Source organism: Zootermopsis nevadensis, unplaced genomic scaffold, assembly GCF_977971745.1.
Source record: "Zootermopsis nevadensis isolate Lab colony 2312 unplaced genomic scaffold, Znev_1.0 Znev_ptg000029l, whole genome shotgun sequence".
Classification (NCBI taxonomy): Eukaryota; Metazoa; Arthropoda; class Insecta; order Blattodea; family Termopsidae; genus Zootermopsis; species Zootermopsis nevadensis.
In genome coordinates, this window is record NW_028259161.1 from 8,904,325 (window position 1) to 8,926,628 (window position 22,304).

General features: G+C 38.7%; 1 protein-coding gene and 1 long non-coding RNA gene across 5 annotated transcripts in view; one reads left to right on the top strand and one right to left on the bottom strand.

The window, feature by feature from the left end:
* The window catches only part of LOC110827961 (uncharacterized), a 500,889-nt gene that overhangs the window by 118,448 nt on the left and 360,137 nt on the right, over positions 1-22,304 (top strand). The gene's annotated exons all lie outside the window — the stretch shown is intronic.
* LOC110827962 (neural cell adhesion molecule 1) overlaps positions 12,738-22,304 on the bottom strand; it is a 428,987-nt gene continuing 419,420 nt past the window's right edge. For 2 of the 4 annotated variants that reach the window (XM_087358312.1, XM_087358314.1), the window contains exons 11-14: positions 21,258-21,575; positions 15,435-15,800; positions 14,737-14,852; positions 12,738-13,477 (exon numbers count right to left, since the gene is read on the bottom strand). In XM_087358312.1, coding sequence (XP_087214438.1) covers positions 13,280-13,477; positions 14,737-14,852; positions 15,435-15,800; positions 21,258-21,575 — 998 coding nt within the window. In that variant the 3' untranslated portion in view covers positions 12,738-13,279. The remainder of the gene's footprint in view (positions 13,478-14,736; positions 14,853-15,434; positions 15,801-21,257; positions 21,576-22,304) is intronic. The other 2 variants (XM_087358313.1, XM_087358315.1) reach the window with 2 other exon arrangements.

Consider the following 22,304-nt stretch of genomic DNA (forward strand, 5'->3'; position numbering starts at 1 on the left):
TTAAGACTATATTAAATGTTGAAAGACAGAATCAATTATATTGTTCCCTCTTTGTGGGAATAAGAGCATTCTCCTCAGGCTTACGGGTGACAGTTCCCACTGAGCTTCAGTGAAAATGAATTTAATTTCTTTAATATCCGGAGATTGGATGCGATCAAAAACTCAATTATTCGATGTAGTGTGATGTCGGATCAGTTCCAAGAACCGACTCTGAGTACAGTCACTGCTTAATGAAACATTATTCGTTCGTAAATCAGGCGTCAGACTGAAGCTGTTAATGTTTGCAGTTTCTGTTTACTTGTTTATTTGTTTGCTTGTTTTATAGTGTATGCAGCAATGCTATGTTAATCCTCTTAAGTATGCATTTCAACTAAATATTGTTTAAGAATTTAGCTCCTACCTCAAAGAAAACACAACGAATTTACAGAACAAAATCAATTCTATATTGCTGTTTAGAGAAATCGTAGCTGTTTATCCTGAGAATAATCCAAAGTCCGCAAATAGAAAAAGTTGCGTCAATTGACATCAGATCCCATACAAGATGCGCTAAAATATTTACGAAGAATATGTTCTGACTTAACTTTAAGTATTCTGGAATTTTGCGTAGGAGACGAGAAAGTTAGGAAAATTTTAATCAGGACGCACTCAAGTGCAGTAAGCCGGAATCTTGTACGCGAAATAAGGTAACTGATCGCGGATGAGGTTCATGAAAACGATTACTTCTGTAGAATTTAAAACGTTGACATATATTTCAGCGTAGTTTGGCACAATGTTAAATCCGTGTAAATAATAAACAATAATCTACGAAAATTATTGCTGAATAAACAAGGGAAAGTGACGATTCTTTAAGTTCTTATATACTGAGCTTGTTATTCCTACCAAATCTCACATTGAATCTCCCTTAATTAGATAACTTAACAGACAGTTCTTCGTGTGCATTGTCGTGGCTTTTGTGTTAAATTTTAGCTTATATTTCATAGACTATACTTTTTGTGGATTCTTCCGTTGTTCCTTCATGGTATTTAAGTACTTTAAAATTATATATCACTTGTGAAGTTTTTTTTGCGTCCGTAAATAGTGCATTGATTCCAGTATGACATTTTGCAACGGTAAGAGCATTTAACAGCTGATTATTACATTTATATTTTTTTCTTTTTAAAATACTGCACTTTTCATTACAAAGAATGAATTAACACGTTTATGTGTGAAATATGCAACCGTTTTAAAACAGCGTTTAACTTGAGGCCGAGATCTGTAAAACCTAAACCCTTTACGTAAATTAAATTACACGTTAATGCACTCTAAATTATATATTTATCTTTTTAATGGAAAATACTTATTGAACTGCAGTACTCAATTTTCCTCGGTCAGGAATTGTACATTGTAATTCGCACCGCCATTTTGCATCTGTGTATCCAGAGTCCTTTAATCCTCTTTAAATTGTCCTTGTTCTCCGCTCTGTCGTTCTTTCTCGCATTTTTCTCTCCGGTTAACCGAACACCGCAGTTTCTGTGCCGTTTTTGGCTGGGTGACGTTTTAGTCCACCATTCCGTGTCTGGGATCCCTATTTTTCACTGCGAAAAAAGGAACACCGTAAAGCGATACGAAAGTTCAGCATGATACCAGTAGGAGCGGAAGCCGTATTTCAAAGTTGTAAATCCTAGCAGTAAATATTTTGAACCAAAGTTTCAACTAATTTAAACCTCTTATCCCGGCTCCGACCTTATATATGTAATGTTGATTTTATTGTCATGTTATGTAATAAGCATATAACGAAGTCAGTGGCAGAATACTGTTTTCCTTGGAGAAACGCGTGTCTTTTAATTAAATTTCCATTAATCGCCGCACCGATCGAATTCATACGCTGAGAGTATATTTCATATTCTAGCTATATTTTTACTTGAATAATTTCTATAGTACTTAGCTAACATACCTTAAAATAAAACGACACAGAATTTCTAAATATCTGTCCTGAGGAACTTGGGTGTTTAATCCGTCTGTTTCATTATAAGGGCACTAAGTTGAATTGTATTATTAGTTTTTTCAACACGCTGTGAAATAAAAAAAAAATATAGAACTCTCTGTGGTATTGAATTTTCGAAAAAAATATTTTCATTATTAATTAAACTTAAGTTATTTAGCTTACTCATTAAGTAATGTAAATGTAAGCGTTGAATATTTTGTGGTATTGAAGATTATACAGGAAAACTACTATGAAGCTACTAAATGTTGGTTAGGCATCAGCCATTTATTCCCCATAATATATAGAATCTTGTTGAAGATGTTAAATGACCTTTCGTACTCTTACAATAATTCGAATAGACATAAAAATATTTATTGGCAAGTTTGGTAGTTTATTCACCTTTTAAGGCACTTTTAGATAAAACATACTGGTTTAATTTGGATGATCCTAAAAGGAGTGAACGATTAATTTTTTTATATCGATTGTTGTCCTGGCCAAGTGTTGTAAGACAGTCCGAGTACAGAACTGAGTGCGATGTTTGCCTGTATGAGCTGTTTTATTTCGTCGGAGTTGGCAGTTTACTACAATTTCCTGGTTCTAGCCTGATTTGCCAACCATTAATATAACATATTGCGACAGTGTTGTCTGTATATCAATCTCATTAGTTTTTAACAATACCATACTATCGTGATTCGCTGCAGAACGAAATTTCTTAATTTTTAGTTTCCATCACAAAACGCGAAGAGGCATTACTTTCATTAAAATAAACTTATATAAGCAAAATAACAGACAACAAAAATCTTTCCGTGCATGATATGGAGACTGTGAAATGGTGATCAATTGAATGGTAGACATGCTAGAAGCAAAGGTACAATGTCCGCCATCCATACCAAACCCGTGGAATTACAAGCGACTGAATCCATGCTCTGACACTAGAAACTCTGAAAGCCGCCGCTAGATGGAATAGTAAGGCTGGATGAAGAAAGTGGATTATGGACATTTTATTCGAAGGGGTGGAGACATTTCTTGCAAGGAGAAAAAAATGTGATGGAATGTCTCCATCAGGAAGAGTAGTTTGGGGAAGAAAATTGAATCAGCTAAGTACAGAGTTGCAGTTTTTAAGCTCTTATCAATAGACCTCTTAACCGGAAAGTTAAGATTGGAATCCGGTAGTTTGGTGTATTGGTGGTCGTCGAACAGAATAGGGGTGAGTGGTAAAGGAACTGGTTTGAGGGATTGGAGAATCACGCGTCTAGCAAGAGTACACTGGTTTTTATTTCCTCTATGATTCAGTTTCTGACGCCACGGTCCATCATGTATTATGTTACCTTTCGGTCTCGTACACTTTTGCAGTTTTCGTCTTCTGTTATTTGAACTTACAGGATTCTTGTGAGATTTTCCAGTCAATTTACTGGTTACTTCAAACCCCAATGTCGTCGTGTCCTCAGAAATCCATGAACTCTTTGGTTTATGTAACAAACCTAGAATATTTGCTTACGTGTTGAAAAGTTTCTCAAGATTATTTTTAATGTGGATGTACAGTCACTTCTTATAAACCTGTAACACTAACTACGCACTGTTTGGATGCTGGAAAACGTTTGTACGACAGAACGACCTAGTTCATTGTTGGGACACATTGTTACATTGAATATGATCGTTTATGCCATTGTTGGCTTTCTTACTTTTCTATAGGAAGAGTGATGTAAATCCTCAGTTCCTTTGAGTCGTTGTTAACCAACGAAGCAACGAGCTGACTTGGCCTTGATATATGACGTCAGGAAGACCTTTGGAATTTCGGTATACTCCAAAGAGTACATCTTTTAAATCTTGTAATTGTATTTTGATTAGTCATATTTCCATGACACATTTATTACGACAGCTCCGTTGCTAAAATGCAACAAAAAAGAACACAATTTGTTACCCAACTTTTGTGGTCAGGGAGGAACGAGTGAAATTTAGTCTAGATTCTTATTTCAGTACAGCCATTAACTCTGTGAGCCACAAGAATACTTACGAGTGATCCAAATGAGGGAGAACAGATATTAGAGCAAAGTTGTTATCCTCCGTTTCTGTAACGTCACAGTTTTCCTAGATATGGCCTATAGGCGGACAAGGTTTGAAACTCACGTTAAAACAACCAAATTATCCTTAAAAATATCTGAAACCACGCCTCTCTGTGTGTGTCTCAAATGTTTGAGCATGAAGTATGCCGGTCCCTGAGGAGGTTAGTCGACTACTTCTCGCCGCGGTGGCCCAGGTTCACGCACAGGTCAGTTCGCGTGGGATTTGTGGTGGACAAAGTTGTCCTGAGGCAGGATTTTATCTTAATTCTTCGTTATTTCCTGTTACTATCATTCCACCGCTGCTCTGAATTAACTTTTGTGTGTCATTGGCGGATGGACACTGGACCCGTTGGCAACGCAGTTACACAGATGTTGTCTCACCCCATCGCAACTATAGCAATGACAACGAGAACGGCGTCATCATGATGAAGAGGTTATTATTGTGGGAGCAGTGAAATAAAAATGCGATCAATAAATGTTAGTTGGAAGTACGAACAATATCAGAAAGTTCGTTGTTTTATTTTATTATATTTTCAGTAGTCCAATGAAAAACTGTGAAGATCAAAGCAATTTTCAGTATTCATAATAACTCATAGGACACATGTATATGGTTTTATCTACCACCCATATATAATTAAATGTGCTTCCTTTGAACAAAAAGAAGTAATATTACAAATTCCTTTCGATTTTATTAAAACGTAGGCAGTATATTGCTATTCGCAATGAATCAAACAACATGTTTTGCTTTGCGCTTCGAAGCCTTGCTTTTATGAAGACCAGAAGTTTCAATAAAACTGAGATAAAATGTCCAAGTGCACAGAAACTAATGGAACTAAATAAAATGGATCACTTATAACAATTTTCTCGTTTTTATTTGTACGCCTTTATTGGAAGTCAGGATAATGGCTTTTGTTAGGTGATTAAAATAACTGAAATGCAAACGGAAAACATTAATTAAATTTTTAATCGTTAATCGATTGACTTTTGTTAAAAACTACTACAGAAACATGCCTCATTCAACAAAGCAAAAATGCCAGTATCTCAGATTCTGCTAGTGACTTATGTAAATGACATGCAAATATTGACTTCGAGCCACGTGGTAGTTTTGTGGGTGTTTTTCCTCTCGTCATAACGTGAAATGCTCTGCCGTGCTACTTTTGCTTCGAAATTAATTTAACTAGTTACAAGTGTAGTAACAGTATACAATCTGGAATGTAGCTTGAAGAAGTTTAAACCTGTAAAGCACCACAATTTGTTCCGTAACAAACAAAAGTGTAATTATTTATTCCAGACTGAAAAAATATTTTCCAAAACCGTTCTTTGAAAATTTTTATTCCGCATTAGTATTGACGTTTATTGATTGCAGATAACGTTTCACTGGCGGCAAAACTAACATTACAAATACCACACTGGGAAATATGTACAAAGTACAGTTAATACATTGAATGGTAATTCGTACTCTAGAAGTCACAAGTTGGGATTATTACCTGGTCCAAATTTTTCTTGGCTTGGATCACTTCCGCCGAACGCTGAATTAGTTGTCATTTATAAATAATTCGCAGTTTAGAAACAGTCGTTAAATAAATAAATTGTTATTCAAGCAGAATTCAACAACGAGACTGAAAAAAATACACAAAAATCAGGCAAGTTAAAATCTTCGTCAGGATTTCTTCCTCTTTGATGTGAAAGTCGCCGAAATATTAGAAAGAGTTACTGTGTTGTGGTAGGAAGTGTACAAGCACACTGGTATTTTTCCGGTGCAGAACCAAGGAGGAGATTCAGAGTGTAATTTGAAGCCCTGTGAAACAAAGAAGTCTTACATCTTGCTACTGATGGATTTTATTACATACACTAATCATCCTGAAATTTAATTAGACGCTGTAAACTGCTTTGAGTGAGGATACGGCTTAAGGAAATAAAAGGTGAAAGACGTAGCCTACTTTAATACTGAAGAATTCAGGAACAATATTTGTGGACCGTAAAATATGCTGCGATCAATGCTTTGTGCAAATATTTCCAAATAAATTGAGTCTTGTGCTGTATAAAGAAGAAATGTGTTCCAGCAGAAGTCTCTCACACTTAATCGTTGTTTTTGTTAGTGCTGTAAAGAAAATGGTGAATGTACGACAATGGAACTTACGAACTCAGTTCATCGCGAAGGAAAAGTTAATTTGATCACGTGCTTCCTAAACATTTCTACATATCTCAGACCATTTCTATGCGAGTGGCTTTCATAATCTGCTCGTCAGTGAGACCAGCCTTTATTAATTTATTGCTGTTATAACGATTATGAATATTTTTATAACTGACTACACGACATTAAACTGGCAATTATAATTCAGTTTGTCTTAGAATTTGTTGCCAAACTACGCTATTTACATATAAACCAGAAGCCCATGTTTTACAGTGAATTTCTTAGAACATGCTTAATTATATAACATATTTATAATACGAGGCGCGTCCCAAAAGTAAGTTTCCCACTCGTCCCACAGCTAGCAAACCTTATATTGCGCGAAGCGACTGTGCGTACGTGATAGAGCAATGACGTAGCAAGGCGCATGCACTAACGGTACTTCCCGCGTTCTCACAGTAGCATCGTTGCAGCTGTTGAAGATGGAGGTTCTTATTCCAGCTCCCGCCGACTGTGAACCAAGCAGCAGTCAATGCATTGGCGTCACAGTGGATCTCCCTGTAAGACGAAATTCAAGCAGACGTTGTCGGCGCGGAAAGTGATGTGCACGGCGTTCTGGGACAGACGGGGCGTTCTCCACGTCGACTTCCTGACCAGAGGTGAGACGGTGAATGCTGAGCGTTACTGCGAAACACTGCAGAAATTGCGACGGGCCATTCAGAACAAGCGGCGCGGGATGCTTAGTGCCGGTATTGTCTTCCTGCACGATAACGCTAGGCCGCACACGGCTCGACGGACAGCAAGTCTCCTGCAGGAGTTCAGCTGGGAGGTGTTTAATCATTCACCCTACAGCCCGGACCTCGCTCCCAGTGATTTCCATCTTTTCCTACACCTCAAGAAATTCCTGTCCGGTCAGCGTCAGCGTTTTGAGAATGACAGAGAGGCGGAGATGGTTGTCACACAGTGGTTCCAATCCCAGGCGGCAGACTTCTACGACACAGGTATTCAAAAGTTGGTCCCACGGTATGACAAATGTCTCAATTCCGGTGGCGAATATGTTGAAAAATAGCTGGACACTTGCTGTATCTGTTGCAATAAATATTTCCATGAAATTGTGTTTTGTTTCTGTAAACGGCCCCAGGGAAACTTACTTTGTAGACCAGCCTCGTAATATAACAAAATCCTCTGGGTGAATTCTTTCGAACCTGGCTTCTAGGTCATTTGTGGTATATATTGTAAGGCATCGAGCACCTCTAAGGTGGATTTTATTATCAGTCTGTGTGATAAAATAACTGGTTTTTATTTTACTATAACCTCCAATCATCTTCATAAAATGTTTGTTTATTTAGTCACGGATTAGACCCTCGGCCTTGTCTGACTACGAATTTACGAATTAATTATGAAGAAATTAGTTGTTTTGGATATCATATAGAATGACTTTTCGGGTCATGGAATCATCATTGTCATCGCTGTTATGACTATTACTATTATCGATCTCGTAGGTCCATAAACCTCTTTGCCACGCTCCTGGCGAGAACTCAACAAAGCCTCAGAAATGAATCCAGATTTTCACCGCCCATTAAAATCTGTAAGTTACTGCATTTCTCCCAGAACCTAAGGCATTCCAGTAACCGATGATGCAGTTACTTCCCAGGGGCACCGGTGTTCCTGGGAACACCTCGCTTTATATTTCACGTTTCCTCGTAACCTCACCACAGTACGAAATCGTTTTAAAGAAAGCCTTCGTGCTCTTTTCCAGTAAGCAATCCGTTTCGGTGTCTAGGTACCACACAGCGTGTATATATATTTTCGTTTGCTACCTTAGTTTCTGTGATTGTTTATCATTGAAGGGAAGAGAAAACGTTGGAGCTTTGCCGGTAGAGACTTTAACGTGGAGAGAAGCCAAACTGTAAGTTAAGAAAACACAGACTCGGAGCGAGTCCAACTGGGTTACTGGGAATTTAGTAATCACTCTTACCTTACTCGAGTCTAGTGTCTTGTGTTTGTTTTAATTACATGACTTTGCTATAGTGGTTTAATTTTGTGTTATAAAACGGTAATAAAATGCTGATTTATTCGTTTATATAATAAAAATAAATCTTGAAAAATATTTAGACCTTACCAACCAGCTAGACATGTGATCGCTAAGGGCTAATTTTAAGCATCGCTTCTCTGATCTGTTTTCTCTTTAAACATTACTTCATGAAACCAATTGCATTATGTTGTTAGTTACGTAGGGTTACGGGTTTTATGATAAGCAGAAAAGCATGGGTCTTCGGTTAGCGCACAGATAACATGATATCATGATTCATCTGTCGGTCAAAACAACACTTTCCATTTGAAGGAAAATAGTAATGTTTGTTCTTGCCGTTTGTTGTGTACTGACGAGTTTGACTTTATCTGCCGTCGGAGTTAAGAGACGCGAAGCCCTGCACAGAAAAATCACTGCCTAAAAGAAAGATTTTGTACAGCCAGTAGGCTCTGTGAGTGATCCCAGACGAAGGGGGAATGGGAAGCTTGATTCGTATTGATACAAATTCTAGGAATGAAGCGGATCCGACATACATAAGCTATGCCATTTCACATTGTGACGCATTGCAACCTTTCCGATATTTGTTTTTTCGCTCTCTTTCATTCTCTCATACCATTTCCCCAACCACCCTTCTTCTGGCTTCTGTCCTCCGCACGCCTCATTCCAATGGGTGTAAGGGAAGCTGCTATTTTAAGGGATCGATACTATATCGGTTTGGCAGGAGGTGGGGGCGTTCGAGGCTAGAAGTTGTGACGTCACATCTACAGTGAGGGGTACAGATATTTCGTCACATTCACTTACATTCCACTTTTATCACACGATTCGTTGCCTTCCTGCATTAAGCTCACTTCACGCAGTCACGATGGACTCTAGTTGTATGTCCATTTTGACGTGGGGCTGTTTGTGAATAGAGCGGCACACCTGATGGTCTCTCCGGAATTGTTGTAATTGTGTGTCGCTATACTCAAATATTTACACGTCATCATCTGTAAAATAAGCGCTAAAAACTCTGAGTCTGAGACAGTGTCGTTTAAATTTTAAATAATTTAAATTTTGCAATAAGTTCATAAAATGAAATTGTAATAAAGAAGTGATCTGTTTACATTCACCCACCCGTATGTTTTATGTCCGAATTGTTCAGTAAATTTCTGTGGAATTATTAAATGACATACAAGGCGACATACATTTTGGTCCGTTTAGATAAAATATTAATCATAATTAATATAAAACTGTAATTTAGCTTTATAAATTTACTCTGAAACGTTTTAACGTAGTACATATCTGAAATATAAACCCAACGAAGGTTTTTAATGTGTGTTTGGAACAATCTTCAATATGAAGAATAAGAAAATACGGAAAGAAAGCATCTCTGCAGGCGGGTAGTCGGTTCGACTTTAATCAGTATACACATTTCTGTCTGCGACGTCACGAAAACAGCTGCTGTTGTTAATTTATGTAATTCTTTCGAAGAGAATAGATCTACATATTCAGGGCTATATATTTAAAGTCATCCGTATATGTAACTTAAACGATTTTCTTGATTACGTAATAAAAGTGAATAAAATGCGTTCAAGTTCGTGTATCTTCACTGAGGGTACTTAATTCTGAATCTGATAATTTTAAATGCTTACACACCCGGCCTCTTGGTCAAAATTACATTCATATTTCAAGAAAAATGACTTTATTAATCACACGTTTACACATAGCTTCCCAGTCAGCTGCACGCATGTCCTAAAAGTTTGTCACGAGTGAGAATTTGAACGGTATGAAGTTTGTAGCTTGTGGTGTGCATTTTTCTGATCAGTAGAAAGTGTATTTTCAATAGGATAATGTTCAGCGTGGTAAGCAGCCAATTTAACAGCTATATGACCGAGTCTCTGTGCGTGGCATAAATTCTGTATCTTCTAAATTTTGTCACATTTATTCGAAGTTTGTAAATTTCAGGGCGAACACGGCTTTGTTCTTGAAGAGCCAGTCTTTCATCTGTTACTTTGTTTGATTGGAAGTTGCAGAAGATTTACAAAAAAAGAAATTATGATATGAATATTGTGCAGAACTATGAACGAATGTGGTTGATAATTTCAATCAGGTTTGTGTTTACGCCGTTGTGGTAAACCATTTTCTCCTACAGCATGAACAATATTTAAGTTTTTAACTTTTTTTCTCAATCGGTGGTGCATGGTACTCAGAAGTGCTTCCATCAGTTCATCCTTTACTGTGTAACACTTGAGGTTCTCACAGCGGTGAGTGTGAAGATTTCCGTCTTCTGGGTTGTTGCGCTGTGTAGTCTGGTCGATGTTAACCAACGTTTCAGAGGTCATACTGCCTCCGTCATCAGGGCGACAACCCAGAAGACAGAAATCTTCATCCTTTACTATTTCTGTGGCTGCTATAAATTACGACTGTCGACTTATTCCTTCTTCCGCCACCTGAAAGTTTTTTTTTCCGGAGTAACGGCCATGAAGATAATAGTTGAGGTTTTCTGTAACATTATTCTTGAAATGAAATTCCTTGTCATTTATCCCGCCTCGCGTTACTATGGTGACCTTCTCGTGTAATGAAATTGGCTTCACCACTATCACCACAACTCCTGTGTATAATAAAACACACCACCGCTATTTATATTGCTGTATTGCTGTTACATTTCCTTTTGACGTAAAGCTCAGAGATACAGCGAGCTTGTTTTGTAGTAAATCAGCCTTCGTTTCCACGTATTGTGGAGCACAGACTGCTTTGGTTTATTCGTCATTTGGTGGTGTGTAAGTTACGCATCACGGATTTCGTTCCCACACGATCCTAATTATAAGTTTTTCGTGAACAGATCAACACAACGGTTGGTGCCGGCAACATCACAACTGTTTGCTGCTGAATACGTTTTTTGTATTTTTTTTATTTTGTTCAAAGTATTTCGTGCGGATTTTTATTCAGTTCTTCGATAAACGAAACTTCTCGTAACAGAACGAAATATAATTTCTAGTGCTGCCCCAGTATTGAATGTCGTTACAAAAATTTATACACTCGCTTTGTTATACTCACCACAGATGCTCAGTCTTACATTGTAATTATTCCCGAAACATAACTACATGAGACGTGAATGCATCGAAGAATGTAATAAAATATCTATTTCTCTTTCCACAGACACGTTGAGTAATGTATTTAATGTTTCTATACATATTTGCCACTAAAAACGTGAGTTAGAAGAAACATTTTACCTGTAATGGGTAGAAAAATTATGGCGATAATGTAAAGAATTTATGGTATCCTTTACATCTTCATGGCCTTTTTGCAGATTTGCGGGTCTTCGAACCTGCTTTATTTGCGTTAACGGCATTGGAAATCATACCTTCAGAGTCATTACACGTTTAGGTTATACACTAGACCACGTGCAGAGTACTTTTTGAAAAGCCGTTAGTCGCTCAGCTAGTCAATAAACTCCCTACTGTATATGTAACCCCTAAAGTTCATTACCGCTTTCACAAGATCTCGCCACTGGTCCCTATCGTGAACCACACGAATGAAATTCGCATCCACTTTTAAAAAAGTAATAGAAAGACGAAAATCTTAATTTAAATACAAATATAATTTCTTGTGAACGATATAGTTTGTGCCGCATGTCGTGTGCTATTAAAAATAATCCATATAAACCTGTACGTTGGTTTGTTAATCGCCACAGTTTTCGTCGTCCTCGACATCACGATCTACATAACCTGCATCTCCAGGAACCAGTTTTCCGCATCAGTAAGAAGTTGTTATTGTTAAACCTATTGTCATAATTCCTGTTGTTATTCCTTGTAGCTGCCTTTGATGTTTCCGGCACTCCTGTTGATTCGCTGGTACAGAGTAAATCATCTATGCCTCTGGAGGACCGGGACTCCCCCCAACGTGTTTAACTCCTTACGGGGCTAGACTGCTTCTGGGGGCGCAGTCCCCAGAAGTGGCCTTGGGACGCCCCAAGGTATTCCCCCACGCCTACTCGCAACCCGGGTACTTTATTTAACACCTGGGGCTTTACCACTCACGTCGGTCCCTAGGATACTTCCTTCGCACTTTAGCACACACCTCGACATCTAATATATCAGGGTAGATCATCCTGGCTTCAGGAAGATCTGCATTGACCGCGAGAAGTTTTGGCATGCACCGAACTAGGCAACTTTCGGGGGACCCCAAGGTAATTACCCCAACGCCTATTCCAGACCAAGATGAACTCCTGGGACTTTACCCCCCGGACACCTTCACTAGGTTGCTTGCCTTCTTCGAGCCTGCACTCCAACGACAGTTGCTTCCATCTTGCAGCTGGAGATATTTGCGCAGTAGTGAACTACGTGATGCGGCTTGTGGAATATCTTTGAAATATCAATGCACTTTGGTCAGTGGCCATCAGGTGGCAGGTTTCGCATTTAATTTAGCCCAACATACCGTAGGCTTTTTTATCCGCATATAATAGGAAAGTTATATAACTCTGCAATTCTCGGTTCGTAACACTGGGATTTGGGTGCACTGAGGAAGTTTTCTTACTGGATGGAAAGCAAAGATACCATACTAATGCAGTCGTTTTTATTATGAGTTTATTTCCTTAATTTTTACACAGCATACATTGAATGTGGGCGCGCGTTCATTAATAAACATCATCTTTTACCAATAAGCTTCGTATATTTGCCCACAGATAGCGTCACTGTAGTAGTTTTTAGTTACACAAAACAGTCTCATAATTGACACACATAGGTCACATTAATGTTCATAGCATGGTAACCAGTTCATCATCACGTCAACGTTTCCTTTCAGAATTTAACATTATTATCTAAAAACGTTACTTCATCATGGTCATACACAACATTTGGCCCCCTAATCTTATTTAAATTCGATTGTCCGGGGAACGCTTTATAAATTCGGGTTATTTTTATTTGCAATATAAAATTTCAATATCATACACATTTAAAGTAGGCCCTTTTATTTAAATGCTGTCGTACGTCGTATGTACTGTCCACCATTCTTTATACCGTGTTTCCATTTCAGATGTAGTTTTTTGCAGTTTTTTGCTTACAGCATTGTTAATGCGTTAAAAAATAAAATTTCCCACATTAAAATATTCTTCATACACAACTTTCGGGGCCTGGAATTGAATTTGATATGATATGGTCCTTCCTTGCTATGCCATTTGAAGTGTATACGTTGGTTGCACTAGGAGACGGTGAAATCTTGTCAAGTTTACTTCTTGTAGGTGGCAGTGGGGGCGGGGATGTTGGTGCACTTGATACGTATTCTGGAGACGTCAGTGCAGGAGACATCTGCTGTAATAGCAAGTAACTAAATTATTCTTTCTATAAGGACATTAAGCATTTATTAGGTGATTTAGAGTGAATGAAGTAGAATGGGGACTCAGAAAAAGTAATTTCCGGCCCTTTAAGTTGACTCGTGAACACGAACAGGAAATTGTATTTTATCCCTCATGATACAAAATGACACATAATTTGACATTAATGTGGAACTAAAATTAAAATTACTTTTTATATCTGTACGGAGCTGCTGTAGTTCTCTGTCAGCATAGTGATTAGGCTACGGGATTAAGATTGCGTTTAGATTCCCAGCAGGGTAGGGCATCTCATTGCTTCAACGTTCAGACCAGCTCTGAGGCTGACAAACCTTCTCAGAGGGTACCAGGATTCACTTTTCGGGGTTAAAACGGCAGGGAAATACCAGGGTACCTAACGTCTTGAGAAACTGATAGTCGCCCAAGCTCGTTAAAATTATATATCTACTTAGATGAATCCAGTGCATATCCAATTTTCGACTAGGTCTTCCGATTTGTATCTTTCCTTCAGACTTTCAAACTAATATTTCCAGAGTACCTGACTCGTTATAGAACCACTAAATTATTTTGTAAATTAAGCCAGGAAGATAATCATTAATCGTGAAACTGAGAGAATATTAGCATTTTTTTCAATAAATGACATTGTAAAACTCATAGCAATCTTGGGGCAGGGCGAAACCTGTCGGTGCCACGGCAAAGGTATTAAGGCCCAAAAATGATTTGTGTAAGTGACTGCTGGTTTCATACTTCCTGTAGTTTAGCGAAGTTGGCACTTAAGCCTGAAGTTCATTTATAAATTGTGTAATCGTATTTGCGTTGTATGATGATTAATGAATAATCAACTGAAAATAATACGGAAGTAATTGTTAGTTCCTTATTTTAATGTACCTTCCCGGAAGTTCCCTAGAAGGACTGAGAAAAACGGAAATCATGAGTCAAGATAGCTGCTCTCCGAGCCGGCATTTATTGTTTTAACAAAATTTTATACTAATTGTAACAACCTTTAATATTAAGTTGGATTTGAGGTTCTGGCGGCGGTGAGTACGAAAATGGCTGTCTTCTGGGTTGTAGCGCCTTGCCTCCAGCAAGGACCTCTAAAACGTCGGTAAACTTCTACCAGACTTCTTGGCGCTACAACTAAGGAGACAGACATCTTCGAAACTTTGATTTTCATAATTTGCATCCGGTTATGTCCCTTCATTAAGATGATTATCGCTGAGGAAATTAGTTGGTACTTACAAAGGTAGCTGGTACACCAGACAGGCGTCTACTAGAATCCATCAGAGCATCTCTTTTTACTGGAAACAACACTTCAGGCCTTTGGAGAGGAGCTTCCGCTATCACAGTATCCGTTGCTGCAAATGAGAACGAGGTTTATGAGCACGAAACTAATTAGGATGATATGTAGAGCACCAAGGTTCGCGATCACAGATTTCCATTGGCATTATTAGACAGAAGAGCCAGGTATACGCTTCGGGAAGAATCATTTTGAAGACAATATCAAGCAGTTATGCTTTTTCTAGACCTACTTGTAATACACTAGCCAATGTTTGTCGCTGTTTCTTCGATGTTGGAGAACCTGAAATTAAGTTCTATCCGTGGTAATTCTGGCAGTAAGAAAAGCAAACGAGACTGTGGCGGAGCGTGTGGTGAAGTCTGGCGGAATCTGCGTTTGGCGAGAGTCTGAAGTTCGGAGTAAAGCTTTGGTTTTGTTTTCGCGCGTTTCTCTAATGTGGCTTCAGTCGACGTGAAGAGATTTTTACATTTGATTGACTATAATACTTTTTGTAGATTTTACACTTTCAATATGATTTTCAGTAAATTATATTACTGTTCGAAACAAAATTGCTTCATTTGCGTTAAGATGGGACTCGCTTTTAAGTGTCAAGTAATTATCGCTCTTTTCTCGGGGCACATCTCTTCTGAACGTCACTTACCTCGCGGAGTGTTGAGGATATCCGGCTGTCTTTCCGAAGTCTGCTGCTGACCGCATTCAGCTGCTGACTTGAGTGTGTAAGATACAACATACCGATGCTCGCCGTGGTTTATCTCCAACAGTGAGTTGTGTCTGGATGCTGACTGTAGGCCGCCGGAGGGGGGCACTTTCTGTTGCTTCGCTCCTTCCAGTTCCATCTGGTGGGGCGCACCGTGACGATGGTGATGGTTGTGAGGGTCTCTATGTCTTCTTACCGCCAGTACAGCGACCAATAGGACTGCGATCCCCAGAGTGAGAACCGCACCAGTTAACAGCGCCGCTAGTGGCACAACGCTCAAACCACCGCCATCTCCAGACACGGATTCTACTATCAGGATAGAAATCGTGTGTCACTGTTGGATATTGCTCAACAGTCCACAGACGAAGGCTACCTCAGGATTTACCTGGGTGTGTGCTGTATTCAACTGACCCTCATCCAAAGGGAGACATATTCCTCAAACAGGTAAGAACAACAACAACAACCACTTTCTCTTCCGTTTGTAATTTACAACAACGTTTCTATCATTGTTTTATAAATTACAATAACACTGTGTTGTTAATTACCCATTACGTGAGTTTGATATAAACGATGTTTCGGAAGTTGGCCCTACTCCCACCATGATTGGTTGTCATGATCCTGATAATTTTTGTCTCATTGGTGACAACGGTTGGGACAGAATCTGGGTCCCTTCAAATGACAGATTAAAACGCTAACCAGCAGAGAAAAAAGTGTCACTTAGGTGACTTACATTCTCTCCTCACTTGTAGGAGAAATTAGAAATTTGGCTGTAACAACTATACAATTACTGATTTTTGGACATACTGTTAGCTGTTTTAATAGGCTGAGCCCCGGAATTGTAATTGTTATATTACAAAATATTCTCCATTATTCTCTAAGACCATACGTCCCATTTTCAGTACATTTTAACCTCAAGATCGACAGGACACCATACCTGTTTACAATTCTCTGCCACATAGTTAAGACATTACGCATTTGCCAATAGACAGCTTTAGGAATGAGTGTGCTCAATTTATCCGAATAGGTATTGGTAAATTAATTTGATAAGGTCAGTTACTCTGAACTCAGTTTCACGAACCAAATTTTGGTGTATTCTGTGTGTTTCCACCATATAATTTCAATCGTACCATACTTAATATTATTTGACTTTCGTGGATTTGATGCCCGTGGCATATACCAGTTCGTTAAAACACCCATTTACGTCGCAGCTCATAGTTCTTCGCTTCCCGTACCAACAGAAGGAAAGGTCTTCCGTGTCTGCATCATATGAAGATTGTTTCGTAACAAAAACAACTAAAAGTTTCAGAATAGAAAGTCACGTGCAGAAGCTTCAGAGATAACAGGAACGAATGCCCTGGAGGCGAACGGCTGTGGAACGCCAGTAGTACAGCCGATCCATAAAAACTGTACTTGAAGACGAATTTTAAAACATTTACAAATTTCGAAATATAAGCATGAAATTACGGAAATAATACATAAAACTAGTATGATTATGAATATGCATTGAACGTTGAAAACAATTTGGTAATACATTCGGTAATTAATGTGACCCGTAACAGCTCAGTCACTAATGTGATTGGCTGCATATTGACAGCTCTGGGTCGATGAAGGTTCGATTCCCAGAAGGGGTTCTTCGCTAATACCGCATCAGCTACGACGTTTACCAAACACTTTATTCAAAGAGTCTGGAGGGCTCTTTCCGTGGGGGCAAAGTGGCTGGAGGGCGAACGTCCTCACACATCTGAATCTAGTATCAAGACGTGTAATGCGGGCAAGTATACTTTCAAGCCACCAATGTGCATTAATATTTAGACACAGGACAAAATTTATATTTTAATTTTCTCAGTAGAGACATAATGAATGTAATGTAAGACTTGCTTTAGGCAATTTATAGGGTTGAGACAGTTACACATGCAAACGTACACTTTTGTTCAACCTGTTAAATGTGTTTGCAGAAATCAGCCCCTTCATTTAATATAAATATGATGACGTACACGGATTGAGAAATCTCCCGGGATTTTTACATACAACCACGACTGCTTTCTCGCTTCATGTACACGGTGTGAGCGCGTGATAACTTTGAACTATACCACCGGGTGGTCTGCTGTCGGCTCTAATCATCTGTTTATTTTTAAAAAGCCTTAATACATATTAAAACCTTTGAAAATAATCACTACATTTTTAAGGGTGAATCGTCCTTCGTCTGCAGCTTAAAAGGTGGGGGAGACATCTATTGTATTAGATCCGGTAAACAGAACTATTCCCGATCTGCTGTGGACGAGAAGAATCAGTCGATTGGGTTTTATAGTACATCAGTCTGAAATTTTCGACCGCTGAGAGTCGTGAAACGTACAAACGTGTAATGTCTACCTGCTACACGTCTTCTTTATAGAATATATACCTCAAACGGGAGAAGAAATTCGGAAGCCACGCTTTTGTAATATTACAGGTGCATAGGATTTAGAAGGTATAGGAGTGTTAGAATGCAAGCAGAACGAAAATATCCGCTCACTTTACTGCCAGGAACTTGTAAAGATTCGTACAAGCAAAGTCGTGAGGCGAGGCTTGATTTTGTGCGCAGACCCACTATAATTCGGTTAAAAACTTCCGTCTCCAAATTGAGAACCGTTGGAGTTCCATGACTCTTTGCAAAACTCTTTACGAACGCCAGTGTCCACCGATATGATGTAAAATCTTGAATGGTTTCATGTCCCGCGTAAACAGGACTTAGGGTCCAACATTCTGCATAGATGCAGGATTCGTTTGCCAAGCCACTTTGCCGTCAGGGACGTTGCCCAGGGTGCACCACAAGGAGGTAGGTCTACAATGGAAAGAATCACTACTGAACATCCCAGATTGGCCCAGGCATTCCGCTTAAATACAGGACAAGATTTTTTAACCAAGCACCTCCACCGGATTGGCATCTACACCGAACCATCCTGTGTTGTTTGTAACCAAGGAGAAGAAATGTACAGTCACCACCTACAACAATGCCCAGCTTTGAAGAGCAGCAAACTTTATGATCGCTACTGGGAAGCAAGATGTGTTATGGGTCAAGCTGAAATTCTATGTACCTGCCATTTGACATAAATAAATAAACATTTTGCATAGAGGTCAAATATTCAGTGGTACCACCAGTATAGTGATAGCCATTTGCCTGAAGACGAGAGCACAGCTAACTATGGAAACGTCGAATATACAGAATTCCCGAAAGTGTTGTATGCACAATATATTATTCTTTATATCGATCTCTGTTTGTCGTGTATACGAAAGACATGGACTATGGTCATTTTGAATACGTAAATTCGTTAAACTACTCGGTGCTAATGCTGACTTATGTGATGGTCAAGTTTTTAAAACGCATTTATTTCATTTATTGAATGTGTTTATACACCTTTTTTGGACACTGTATAAAATATTCTTCAGAAGATGAAGAGTTCAACACAATTTTGATGTAGAAAATTAAAATGCCACTCCTCCACAATTTTCAGTGTAGACTACGTATATGTTGGTTCAAATTCTATATGTAAATGCTATAGTACACATACGTCATGATCTTGTAACTTCGAAATCGTGTTTCGATCAGTATACGTCTACTTTAACCGTCCGAAAAGCCAGTCATGTAAACTGTTTAAAAATGTTCTTACCAATAAGAAACCAAATGTAATTACCGTTGGTAATGTTGAGTATGTTATGTTCCTTAGAGATGTTATTGGTCGTCCTGAGAGTCAAATGAATTCGTAAAGTTAGTGAGGAACGTGCAGAGAGATAAACGAAAGTGATACGCGTATTTATCACTGGCCTATAAATGATTAAACAGGAATGAATCGATTTAGCTTATCGTGAACCTTGTGAATGTTATAATACGTAATGGGATCTGTGGAAAGGAAGTGTCAAATGGACACGGTGAAGAACGAGGTGATTTCAAGCTAGGCCTGTGTTAACAGGGAAAGGTGAAATCACTGATGTTTACTGCTTTTCGGGCGAGGTCATTAATAATTTGAATTTTAGTTTGTGTTATAGACTACGTCAATCGAACACAGTCCTGTTGTAGAAGTTAATAGACGCTTAGCTTCGCCGCCTTTTACGAAACCCGATTGACTGTTTTAACGTTCACAAGAGCAGGACTGCAAAGAGTTTGTCAACAGTATACTACGAATAACGATTAAACTAGATAGTCATTTTAAAATATAATGTTGCATAACACTTATTTCGTTTTGTGTTCCAAGATAATGTTTGCACAAAGTGGATATTCGCTCTCGTATACACATTCACCTCTTCGTCACACTGTGGTGGTTGAATCATTCGCCAACTGAGCGAGTATCGATTTTAAAGCTGTGGGTCGATTAGTCGCTACGAGATAGATCAAACGTTATTGCCGCTGTAGTAGTAAATCGAGTCTCAGCCACATGAATAGCGCTCCAGCTCCGATATTCACAAGTTATCAGCGTATAGGTGGTAGCTGGGCGGATTGTTTAACGACAGATGGCTGGAGCCGGGCGTTTTATTACGTGTACTGGGGAGAAATAATGGCAGCCTACAGAAGAAAATACTAGTCAGCGTAGGAAATATTACTGGCTTTTCGTTAATGTTACAGGCAAAGATTTGCATCTCTAAATTTTGTTGTTGTTTTTTTTTTCAATACCCCACTCCTATATTTAAAAGTCAGACAAATTACGCTAGTTACAATTAAAATTTTGAAGTAATTGTTACTAACTCTGTACAGCAGAGCCTTTTTTGAGAAGCTAACAGTATTTAATTTGGTCAAAGAATAAAAATGAGAGCAGTTTGTTGTTTAGTTATGCTAGGATTTGTAAATTAGATTAATTTTTACAGTTTGTGACTGTGAAACTTGGCCTGTCGTGTTATTGGAATAACACAAATTAATGATGTTCGAGAACAGGGTTCTGAGAAGATATTTGGACCTAAGAGAGATGAAGTTGCAGAATGTTGAAGGAAATGTCACAATAAGGAACCTCATAACGTGTACTCTTTGCCAAATATTATGAGTATGATGAGTTAAATGAAGATGAGATAGAATGGTTGGAAAACCTGAAGGTAATAGGCTACTCGGAAGATTTCGACGTAAGTGAGAACATAATATTCAACTGGATATTTGGGGACTCAATATAAAGGTGTGGATTAGATTCACCTTTCTCAGTATTTGACTCGGCGTTGAGCTCTTGTGAATACGTGAACAAACATTTTGGTTCTATAGAACGCGGGGGATTTATTGATTAGCTGAACTTAGGATCAGTCTCTCATGAATGTTTCAGTTTCTCACGGCTGTGAGTGTGAAGATGAAGGAATTACCTCTGAAATGTCGGTTAACTTCTACAAGACAACATCCCAGTATTTTCAATTGTCGAACACGAGTTAAATATGTTTTCAAATATGGAGCAGAAATGCTTTGCTATATCAATCAATCAGGGATTTCAACAGTTTTAAACGTCTTGCTGGTTTGTTTTCATTAAATGCACCAAATAGGTCTGAAATGCTGAAATTAATGCAAAGCGCTCAGTTGTGAAACGGTATAGCATTCGAAGTTTATTTTGCTGTATTATGAAGAAAGTTTTTTTGTAATTAAAATGTTTACGCGATTTTTAAATATTTTAATGCGCTATCATAAATGTAACGAAAAATTAACTTCCTTCATTTATCGAAGAAGGAAAGTGTCCGGTTAATATCCCTTAATGTTATGATCGACATAAGATAGTTCTACGTTATATTAGTACTGGAATGTGAAATATCATGTCACAACATTACCAGTTCTTTTCTCGGCGTCTTTGAGAGTGATGTCTTCCAGTACAGCGACCTCGCTGCGTCCCTTGGGGTTCGAGGCGTAGAGTCGGATGTGTAGAGTGGGGGTGTGAGCTGGAAGCAGATCGTTGAGGTCAAGTCGGAAGAGAGGCGAGTCGGAACTCATGTTGAGACGCAACTCCATCGTGCGAGATTCGTAAGCCTCTAGTACGAAGCGTTGTGGCAAACCACCGTCGTACCCCGCCACGCACTCAACCTCCAGGGCATCGGTACTTTGGTTCGTCGCTGCCCGCAACGTACAGTTTCGCAGCGCGCCGGGCTTGGCTGCATCAACAAAAATTCCTGCTACACCACCTATTTAGCACGAGTAATTAGGACACTAACAAGACCAGTGTGTTATAGGTCTCTTTATTTTGAAGAGAAATTAACCAGTAAGGAACTTCCTCTTATTTAGCGGCCTGGGTATAGACCCAGCTGTCTGGTTCAATCCGTAACACAGTTTATTTGCATTCGGGAAAATTCAGTTACATTTTCGGATTATGTTTCCGCCTTTTATAACTATGGCTATACGCGGTTTTACTCAGTCGCTGCGGTCTTCGTCCTGTCGCAGTTTTCTTCAGTTCCAATTTATATCACTGCAGTAAGGAGAAGTTCCTTTAATATGGGAACTTGGAAACAAGCATTTAAATCTCCTTGTGTTTGGTGCCTACTGTACCGTAACAGAGTTGAATAAGACCTTAATTTCACGTTAATTAGTGCCAGTACGAAAGCCAGTTGCAGAAATATTATTGAGAAATGTTAACAGACATTATGAAATTAATAGTCTATCACCCACAAATTTTTGCGTGTACTAAAATACAAACCTACTACGGTCGTTCTACAGTAGTCAAAAAATAAAGGTTGCTTGAGGTAGGCTGTACAAATGAAGAAGTAACTAAAGGACAGTTACAACGAATTTTTATTTAATGTGATTGCTTGGAACATTTTCAATGAGCTAATTTTTGGACTAGCACTGTTAGCTTCTCAAGGATGCTGTTCCGTGGAGGTAGTACT